The sequence below is a fragment of the Dreissena polymorpha genome, chromosome 9, assembly GCF_020536995.1.
Source record: "Dreissena polymorpha isolate Duluth1 chromosome 9, UMN_Dpol_1.0, whole genome shotgun sequence".
Taxonomy (NCBI): Eukaryota; Metazoa; Mollusca; class Bivalvia; order Myida; family Dreissenidae; genus Dreissena; species Dreissena polymorpha.
This window is the reverse complement of record NC_068363.1, coordinates 36,844,003-36,855,359: the sequence shown is the minus strand read 5'-3', so window position 1 is coordinate 36,855,359 and position 11,357 is coordinate 36,844,003. Positions and strand designations below refer to the sequence as shown.

Here is an 11,357-nt window from a genome sequence, read left to right as displayed (position 1 = left end):
GCAAATTGCAAAACAATTTTACGAGACTTGGCCAGTGATGTACATATCGGTCATTAGAAGTGATAATACTGATTATAATAACTGATAACCAAATAAGGTTCTTAAGTGTGTTTTGTTTTCGATGTAGGAAGCCATGCTAAATTTTAATAAGCTTACTGCTACCTAATTTTGAATTGCTTATAATAAGTGCTAAATAAGTGACATATAAATTGGTGATTTGCAGAGTTCTTGAAGCAGTTGTATTTATATATTCATTAAGATTTTCTACTTGGCAATTTAAATAACAAAGACTAAAAATGTCCAAACCTCCTCCTAGGCGAAGGCGCGTGGAAATGTCTTTAGAAGACAAAATCAAACAGATCAAAGAGTCAGAGATGTTGCCTAAACCTACACTCAAGATGCTGCACTATTAACGCATGTTATATACAAATAAACTATTAAAATTTGCTAAAAGTATGTGTTTTTCCACATAAGGCTATGTAATTGACCTTCTGAAAGTAAAATAGTCAACTTTTCCTCTAAACCAGAATCTTTTCAAAACCGGAATATCCTCTCGGTCCCAGGGGTGTCCGGTTAAGAGGGGTTCCACTGTATAAACTGCATCCCAAATGACAGAAATGCTAAGAGATAAAATTTTCATAGACTTATTGAAGTCAGACGACTTAACAATTGACTCTCATGATTTGTACTTCAAAAAGTTGTCTTTTTACAGATTTTTTATTGAAAGTATGCCCAGTATTTATTTGATACCATCAACGTCTAATATTAAACCCGATATAAATGCATTTTTAGCTCAAATGAGCACAATATGCTTAAGTAGTGTTTGTTAGCCTCAGCAACACTTACCTTGTGAACACAAGAACAACTTTTTTTGCAAAACTTCATGACACTTGGTCCAAACATTTGACATAATGTTGTCTTTTCCAATCTCAAAACTTGGTCATGTTGAATCAAAAACTAGGCTAAAACAAAAGAAAAGGATTGTGAAAACCCTAGAAATCAAATTTTTTTTTAACTCTTTAAAACAAATGCTCAGAATAATGGTACCGGTATATGCAGAGTTTGAAAATGGTTTTGAACCGCTTTAAGTCATAGCCACCAAAGGGAGTGGTATTTTCCGTATTATGAAAATACATTATTACCCTACTTAGTTAAATCCTATTGTGTGATTTTTACAGTTAGTGTCATTATATATGCTTTAAAATAACAGATAATTAATGGCAAACAGACTCAAATGCATTTCTTCCACAGGCTTTTAGGAACAAACATAGGTTCAAACCAAGAAAGCATTTTTTTGTTGAAATTTGGCCACTGATCAGTGCTGGAACATTTGATTGTGACAAACAAAAACAATTCTGTAACAAGAAGTTTATTTATTATACAATATATAACCAATATACGCAAAATCCAAAACTGAACTTGACAACAGTGTAGAATTGTGTGTTTTATTCAAACTTTGTCAATAACAAGGATAACAATTTTACATCTAGATAAAACAGTGTATTTTTTTTAAACAAAGCACATACATGAATATAATGGACAAAACAACAGCATAAACAACACTATCTTAAAGCTGCACTTTCACAGTTTGTGACATATGCAACAACAAAGTGTTTGAAATAACTACTATCATGGTAAAATACTTTAACAAACGAAACCATATAACATAGACATTATTAGAGATTAGATATTAGACATGTAATCAGTAACGTCCAATATGCTGACAACAAGCCATTTTAAGCACATCCAATATACACGAGTAATTTTATTACATTTTCTGAACATTTCTGGTCACAAACTGTGAAGGCACAGCTGTCTGAACTACAAAACTAAAAATAAATGATGCACCAAAGACAGCACTGAAGTGTAACAGAGATAAAATGTTCAATTGGCTAACAAATAGTCGTGTTCTGAGAAAACTGGGCATAATGCTTGTGCGTAAAGTGTCGTCCCAGATTAGCCTGTGCAGTCTGCACAGGCTAATCAGGGACGGCACTTTACGCTTATATGACATGTTTTGTTTAAATGAAGTCTCTTCTTAACAAAAATCCAATTAAGACGGAGTGTCGTCCCTGATTAGCCTGTGTGGACTGCACAGGCTAATCTGGGACGACACTTTCTGCAAATGTATTATGCCCAGCTTTCTCAGAATACCACTCAAATACACAGGCCAACAACAATAATAATCTACTATATTGTTTTGTGCAAGGTCATAATATTGAAACAAAATGGCCAAATCTAAAAACAAGCTAGTGTTTGTAAAATGTTTATTTGTATTTTTGTTTTGTTTTTCTGTCAAGTGCATGTTACTGTAATTTTGAGTTGCTTAACATTGTTACAGTAAGTGCAGGGATTTGTTTATATACATGATAAATTAATTTTTCTTGCTGAACAATATGACATTATAAACGTTTGTGTTTCGAAAATATAAACAAGTGGTATTGAGATAGTAAATTTTTGTTCTTTTTCTTATAACTTTCATCTTTTCAACAGATTGAAATCTGTTCACTCAACATAAATGTAATAGTTATTTCTAAACAGATGTAATCAAAATAAACTAAATACAATACTATCAAAAGCACTAGTGTAACAATACAAAAGTCATGTAACTGCAGTTTAATTTCCAAATTAATAAGACTTACATCAAGTCTACCTATCTTCAGTATGTTAACATGCCTAACAATATGTTAAGTAATTATATAACTAATTACAGACCATCAGCATGTACAACTCTCTTTAACCAGTGAACATAATTGACTACTTTATAGCCATATAAGAATGTATTCTGAATGCACATTGTTGGAAACAAGCAGAATATTGCAACTATGAGGAAACATGCTGTCCCTTTTACTTGCTAGTCAAAGTTTCAAAGCAGACTTGGAATATATTTCAATAAGATATGAGTCGCGTTCTGAGAAAACTGGGCATAATTCATGTGCGTAAAGTGCCGTCCCAGATTAGCCTGTGCAGTCCGCACAGGCTAATCAGGGACGACACTTTCTGCCTTAACTTGATTTTCGAGTAGAAGAGACTTCCTTTAAATGAAAAATATCATAAAAGCGGAAAGTTTTCGGACGGACGGACAGACTGATTGACACACTGACGGACAGTTCAACTGCTATATGCCACCCTACCGGGGGCATAAAAAATGTATGCAAAGTAAAAGCATTTTTGGAAAACAGGTGCATGCAGAAAGTTTTATAACATTGACAACATATGAAGTTTCTTAAACAGGATTCAAACACTTTTTATACTGAGAATTTGGTGCAGTATCAAAACGTTTCAAAAAAACATAGTTACAGACAGAAAATATTGATGATTAATATAAAGGAGTGGAGACTGTTATCACACACAGAACTTGCTTAAGACCACTCCTGAAATGAGTTGTCATTATCAGGACGTCTTACCAAGAAGCGGTAAAGCTTCCCTCATCAATGGCTGGCCTTTTTTGTCTTCTTAAGCAACCACCTTATTTTAGCCCCTTCTGAGTCCCTCACTCCAAGAGATTTACTTAAAAATGATGCATTTTTCTCAACATAATAAGTTTACAATTAAACATTTCTTCCCCTATCTCATTTGTCAATATGTTTCTTGCCAAAGGGACGGCCAGGCCTGGATGGAAATACATCATAAGGTACTGATGCAAAATTTTGACAAATATCATTAAAAACAAGATGTTTGTGAAACACTATGTCTCCCCCCATATATTTGACCTTTGACCTTGAAGGATGACCTTGACCCACTCAAAATGTGCAGCTCCATGAGATACACATGCATGCCAAATATCAAGTTGCTATCTTCAATATTGAAAAAGTTATGGCCAATGATTAAGTTTGACGAAAACAAACCAACAAACAGACAGGGCAAAAACAATATGTCCCACAGTATAGACTGGGCGACATAAAAATATTATTCAGCCGAGATAGGAAACATAAATACAGGCAGGAAGAGTTGTAGAATGATTATGTATAGTGGAGGATGTTATTGCAACAATATCGTGTTTTTGACAAACTCATGAAATTAGCTGTCAAAAATTTAACTTAGACGCAGGAAAAGTTCCATGTTCGATAGCAATCTACAAAGAGTACCGGTACAACAAGAACTGATGCAGAATTTAGACAAATGTCATTTGAAACATCTCTGATTTTAGGGATAAGACTTATGATCAGACAATGAATATGTATAGGTAAACATCTACATGGGCTTATATGTATTATACGCATGTAAATAATACACCCTGTCAATAATAACATGTGAGATTTTATCATCACAGGCACAATGAGAGCAATTCTATTCCAATCAATAACTGTTTACACATGTCAAGGTAATCTAACAACTAGTAAAATCATACATCTATCTTTAGTGATACGCAGTAACAGATTGATTATAACACGGTGTCTCAACAATAGGACACCAGACATACACTGATCGAAATGTACTAGTAGTCAAAATATTGTCATAAGCACTCAATATAAGTATTGCAGATAAAATGTGAATTGTTAAAAAACAAATATAAGCTAAGAATTGAATTGTGATATAATTAATAATCAATGTGTAAATATATACGATAAAACTATTACTGCTAAAAGAAATGGCAATCAAATATAATTATACTTAATTGGATAATATTATAACAAATAGCACTAATGTAACAGGAAATATTGTTGTACAAAATCTTCATAAAGTTGATAAAATAATGGATAAAATCTTTTTAAAAATATCTACAACTTATTTGAAACAAAACAAACAATTTATATACATCAAAATGAGTTAACATAGTAACATTTATTTCAGTGTTTTTTTCTTCACCTTTTTGGGAATGGGGCCGGTTCCCATTGCATTGGGAAAATTTGCTGTGTTTTGACTAAAATTGGGAAATTGGTGTTGTTGTTGTTTTGCTAAAAATGCTTCAAAATTGAGAACACAAGTGTTTTCAGTATTATTTTTACTTATGTTGAACTTCTACGGATGGGAGTTGAACAAAAAATTGAGTTCTTAAAAAAAAAAATAAAAAAAAATCAATTTTGGAAACCTTCCAGGAATTTTTAGTTAGCTCCCATTTGGGAGAAATATATACTTTATTCCATTTGGAAGGGTGCTGATTACCGGACCCGATTTTGAATGAAAAAAACACTGTATTTAATAATGTTTTTTAAAAATTTATACTATGACAATAATCTTCACAAAACAAATTTACCAACCAAAACTTATCAACTTTCTAACAATCGCAACGAGAGTAACATGACATTAAATATTTGGACAGGAAATCTTAGTGTTTAATTATAATGATAGACTAGCATCCAACTACACTCTTGAGACTTGACTGTAACTTGTTCATGTTACAATTATCTCAAGGTTTCTGCTCTATATTTATTACTTTACAAATAAGATTTGCTATTATTGTGTCCTATTTGATTATATATGCGGTAAGCCTCTGTATAAGTATGGTCATGATTGGTATACTACCAAAGATATGTTGAACCATCTCTGGGAAAACAGGCTTTAATGCATGTTCATAAATTGAGTTGAGTTCTGACAAAAACTGGGCATAATGCATGTGCGTAAAGTGTCGTCCCAGATTAGCTTGTGTAATCTGCACAGGCTAATCAGGGACAACACTTTCCGCTTTTATGACATTTTTCTCTTAAATGAAGTCTCTTCTTAGCAAAAATCAAATTTAGGGGGAAAGTGTCGTCCCTGATTAGCATGTGCGGACTGCACATGCTAATCTGGGATGACACTTTACGCACATGCATTACATCCAGTTTTCTCAGAACGCAACTCAATTAAGTGTCATCCCAGATAAGCCTACACAGGCTAATCAAGGTAAGCACTCTCTAACTACACTCGATTTTCATTAAAAAGAGACTGCGTTGATTTAAACAAAAATTTTCATGAACACAGAAAGTGTTCTAACTGATTAGCCAGTGCTTTCTACACAGGCTTAATATGTGTCACAACACTTTCCGCACTTGCATTAAGCCCAGTTTTCCCAAAGGGAGGCTCAAGTGTATAATAGCAGCAAGGCTTTGGACGCACCCAATGCCTTTGATTTTATGTATTCAAATTCATCAACAGACAGCTATGCTTGTCTAAGCAGAAAAAACAAACAATTTAAAATGAAAATGACAGCTTTGTTATTTTATCTAGGGAACATTTTCTGAATTTCATATATAAAAAGTATTTTCAATTTCACGAATTTAAACACAGGCAAAACTAAGAGAATATATTGCATTGTAATAACACTGTCATCCAATCAGAATAATAAATGTTTTGTTTTAAGAGACATACAACTTCAAAGAAGAAGTCCACATTATTTACACAATTATTTGCTTCATTACCAAAAGCTGAAGTCAAAAGTCTCTAATAGTCAAATATTTGCAACCAACGCAAAACTAACATGATATAGCTTTTTTTCATTTTTTTTTTATCCAAAAATACAGATAACATAAGTATTTTCTATCACAGCTGGTACATAAAGTCTTTGTTGTAATTCATTTCAGGATAACATGTACCATAGTCTGTTCTCCACAATTCATATGCAGATTAACATCACAAGTGTCATTATTATGGTAATTACCCATTTCAAGGAATATGTATACTTGCGTCCCTTTCATGGAACTTTCAATGTAGGATCATTCATTGTATGCTACAATATATTTAAAACCTTAGTTATATACAAAAAATATTTTGAAACATTTAGTTTATTTTTAATCTAAAATTACTTTTTTTTTCAATACTTAAGATAAATGTAGCTTAGGCAGGTTCTTAAACAAGAGCTGTCAGAGGACAGCGCGCTCGACTATTCAAGTGCTTGACAGTATAACGTAATCATGGAGAGGGGGTATAATGTGTGTGTGTGTGGTCATTTAATAGATGATCTTTAAACAAGATTGGGGGGGGGGGGGGGTTCTGGGGTGGGGCGTGGGAGATGGTTTGGGTGGAGTCCATTGTGGTATGTCAGGTAAGTGTTGTTTTGTGTCAAAGTATGAATCAAATGTGATCATAAATAAAGAAGTTATGGAAATTTAAGCAAATTTATTAATTTGACATTGAGATTCAAGTTCATTCAAAGGTCAAGGTCTAATTGCCAGGTACAGTATCATCATGATAGTAAGAAAGTACTTTAGAGGAAAAGTGGATCTAAACACATAATTCAAAAAAATTATTCAAAGTTACCAAGACAAAAAAGGGCCATAATTCCATTAAAAAGCCAACCAGAGTTATGCAACTTGCCCTGTACAGTCCCCTTACGATAGTTGGCGAGTTTTCCAAGTCTGAAAGCAATAGGTATGATACTTTAGTAGTAAATGGACCAAAACACAAAACTTAACCAAATGTTCAATTATCTAAGTATAAAAGGGGCCATAATTCTGTCAAAATGCTTGATAGAGTTGTCTGCTCTTGTTTATGGATTGGGATCATGTTGGTAAAGAAGAATGCAAAATATGAAAGCAATATGTCAAGGGACATGGAAAATAATTGAGGTGGTACGCAAACTTTAACATAGATTTATCAATAATATGCATATTCTAAGTGAAAAAAGGGCCATTATTCTTACAAAATGCTTGATACAGTTGTCTGCTCTTGTTTATAGATTGGGGTTATGTTGGTAAAGAAATATGCAAAATATGAAAGCAATATGTCAAGGGACATAGGAAATATTTGGGGTAGTACGCAAAATTTAACATTTGAAGGCTCACGCGAACGCTAAGAATAATACTAACGCTAACACCAACGCAAACACCGACGCCGGGATGAGTAGGATAGCTACACTATATATATTTCATATATAATAGTCAAGCTAAAAATATATTTATCCAAATGCTTAGGGTCTAATTAAGAAATAATTTGTGTACGTTATAGTTTGTTGTCGAATAACCCACGGCCGGAAGTTTAGATGCGTAGGGATTAAATCACGAGTGCGAAGCACGAGTGATTTGAAACCACGCATCTAAACTTCCGGCCGTGGGTTATTCGACCACAAACTATAACGTACACGAATTATTTCGAATCTAACACGATTTTTACTAAAGATTTATAGAATGTATCTTATTTTTCTTGCATACTATTTTATGTGAAGCTCCGCCCATAAAAATAGCTTTCGGCTGTTCTATCGATCAGATCTCCGCCCTCAATAACAGCCAAACTGGATGGAAAAAACCCATTTCATTTCTCACGTTTGGTTAACTAAGAACAACAACTTGCGTAAACTAACATGTTTTCATTGTACTCTTTAAATTAACGCAAGAGTGTTGAATCTACAAGACAACAACTCCGATTCGAACTTCAGCCATTTCAGTATCGAAGCAGCAGACGAACACCGTGGGAAATTGGGTCAAGTTTACGCATTTCTGTTCATAGCGTAGTATTTTGTCACGTGACTTTCATTCATAAAATACCGGATTATTACGCTGGTGGAAAATGTATCGGCATGTTTTGTTTAGCTACAGCGCGTGCTTTCAGTGTATAAGCTCCGCCCATAAGTTATTGCAGAATAACCCACGCTTGATTTCCTTCTTTGTCTATAGAAAACAAGTCACGTGCCGTGTTAGAATTATCAACAAAATATTAATAAAAATATAATAATACAATGGGCACCACTTTACCTTCACACAATAATTTGCATGCCATCATTTTTGCATTAAACTTATTGTTATAAAAACAATATTTTCGTCCACTACAATCACAACTTTAAAATAACAACAAGATGTGTTTGTGAAACACAATGTCCCCATATATGATGTTTGACCTTGAAGGATGACCTTGACCTTGTGAAGGATGACCTTGACCTTTCACCACTCAAAATGTGCAGCTCCGTGAGATACACATGCATGCCAAATATCAAGTTGCTATTTTCAATATTGCAAAAGTATTTATAAAATAAGCGCTTTGGGCCACATGTATTTGACCTCTGACCTTGAAGGATGACCTTGACCTTGACCTTTCACCACTCAAAATGTGCAGCTCCATGAGATACACATGCATGCCAAATATCAAGTTGCTATCTTAAATATTGCAAAAGTATTCATAAAATGAGCGATTTTTGCCACATATATTTGACCTCTGACCTTAAGGATGACCTTGACCTTGAACTTTCACCATTCAAAATGTGAAGCTTCATGAGATACACATGCATGCCAAATATGAAGTTGCTATCTTCAATATAACAAAAGTTATTGCAAAATGTTAAAGTTGGCGCAAACAGACCAACAGACAAGGCAAAAACAATATGTCCCCCAGGGGGGACATAAAAATACTTAACCCTCTAAATCAAAATGAAATTGTATTGCAATTACGGAATTAATAAAAATCTGAGAAAAGGGGCAAATAATTTGATGCTTTGATTCTAGCACTTCAAAAATAGCAGTGTGTTCATGATTATTTATATCAAAATAGCTAGTAGATTTACCCAAATCGCATCTTAATGAGATCCTTACTTAATTTTAAAATTTAACATTCTAACCATTTAGCAATTCCTGCTCAAAAGAAAAGTGAAAATGGCACTTTCGCAACAGCATAAAACCTGAAAAGGCTGGGAGTAACTCTTCAACTCGCAGGCTGTTGAGGCTTTATGCTATTTGCATCTCATCAGTATCTTACACTTGAAAATGAACCCTTAGCTGTTTTAAACTATAAAGGAAGGTTTTGAATTTAATTTGATGTTAGAGGGGACATTATAGGTCCAAAACCGGTATCTGCATAAGCAGCAAGTTCATAAACATGAACCATTGCAACTAGGGAGCTATTAGGACACAGACTATGGTACATAGAATGCTGCTCCAAAAAGTGTTAAGCTGCCTTCAGGCAAAACTGGGCTGAATGCATGCGGGTGAACTGTCAGCCAAGATTTGCCCGTGCAGTCCCCACAGGCTTATTACTGACAACACTTTCTGCATTGATGGAAGTTTTGTCTCAACGTTAATCAAGCATAGGCAGAAAGTGTTGCAGACTGCACATGCTAATCTGGGACAACACATTATGATCATGCATTAAGCCCAGTTTTCCCAGAAAGTGTCTCTTAGTTAAGGCACTCCTGCCTTACGACGGTGTAGAGGAATTGTTGCCATGTTCCTGAGGGTGGCCACTAGAAGTCATCTGACATAAGCCCACCGGGTTACTAAGGTTACTTAAATTGTGTTCAGATTTCACACCCATACTGCTGCATTGTTCAGTGTGTCCCCCCGATTCAGATCTATGACCTTGACCTTGAAGGTTAGCTGACCCGGCCGGGCTTTTGGATTGACCCTGGTACGGGCTCTGGCGCGGGCTGTCACGAGGCTTGGGGGGAGAGCCCAAGGATTTTAGATCTTTATTGTCAAAGATAGAGTTTCCTTCGAGTCTGTTTTGCTGTTTTTGTTGCTTTGAGATTTCGGCCGCGTGGGCTGTAACTTCTTTGTGAGTGAGGGATATACACCTGTCGCCGACCACAAGCTTTTGGCACTCCAGTTCATAGCGTTTCATTGTCCAAGAGGGCTCGCATGATGACCACCCCTTCCCAAAAACGAAGAATGGATGCTCAACTGGTGCCTCTATAGTTACCTGAAAAACAACACATACTGTAAAATCATTCATATTCGTCAAATGAAATTTACGGGTTTTCAAACAAAAATTATTTTGTGGATATTCATGGATCTCTGAATTTGTAAGAAATACGAGGAATTTGCATCAAACTTTGACCAAGGTGTGTACATTCTGGAATGGGTCAACTCATATAATCAGCAAAATATTAATGTCACATGAATAATAATGATTTGAGTCGCGTTCTGAGAAAACTGGGCATAATGTATGTGCATAAAAGTTCCGCTTTTATGATATTTTTCATTTAAATGAAGTCTCTTCTTAGCAAAAATCCAATTTAGGCGGAAAGTGTCCTCCCTGATTAGCCTGAATTTGATCAACAACAGGTCAAGCGTGGTATCTAGCTTGCATTAAACCCTGATTATGACCTTAATAATTGAAACATCTTGAAATATAACAAGAGATGTGTTCGTCAGAAACACAATGCCCCCTATTGCACCGCTTTGAAATAAAAAAAATATTTTGTTCTGACCTTTGACCTTGAAGGATGACCTTGACCTTAAACTTCCACCACTCAAAATGTGCAGCTTCATGAGAACGCCGCTTTGAAAATGTTGTTTTTTTTACCTTTGAACTTGAAGGATGACCTTGACCTTGAACTTCCACCGCTCAAAATGTGCAGCTTCATTAGATACACATGCATGCCAAATATCAAGTTTCTATCTTACATTATGCAAAAGTTATAGCCAACGCTTTGATAGAAGTTATGAGCATTTTACCATGCTAAATCCTTGAAATGCACTAATTGACCCAGTGACCTAGTTTTCGACCCGGCA

General features: G+C 34.8%; 1 protein-coding gene across 2 annotated transcripts in view; it reads right to left on the bottom strand.

Moving 5' to 3' along the window:
* Nucleotides 1-1,431: 1,431 nt before the first annotated feature.
* Nucleotides 1,432-11,357, bottom strand: part of LOC127844727 (uncharacterized) — an 88,279-nt gene continuing 78,353 nt past the window's right edge. For both annotated transcript variants that reach the window (XM_052375167.1, XM_052375166.1), the window contains exon 4: nt 1,432-10,542. In XM_052375167.1, the coding sequence (XP_052231127.1) occupies nt 10,042-10,542 (501 nt within the window). In that variant the 3' untranslated portion in view covers nt 1,432-10,041. The remainder of the gene's footprint in view (nt 10,543-11,357) is intronic.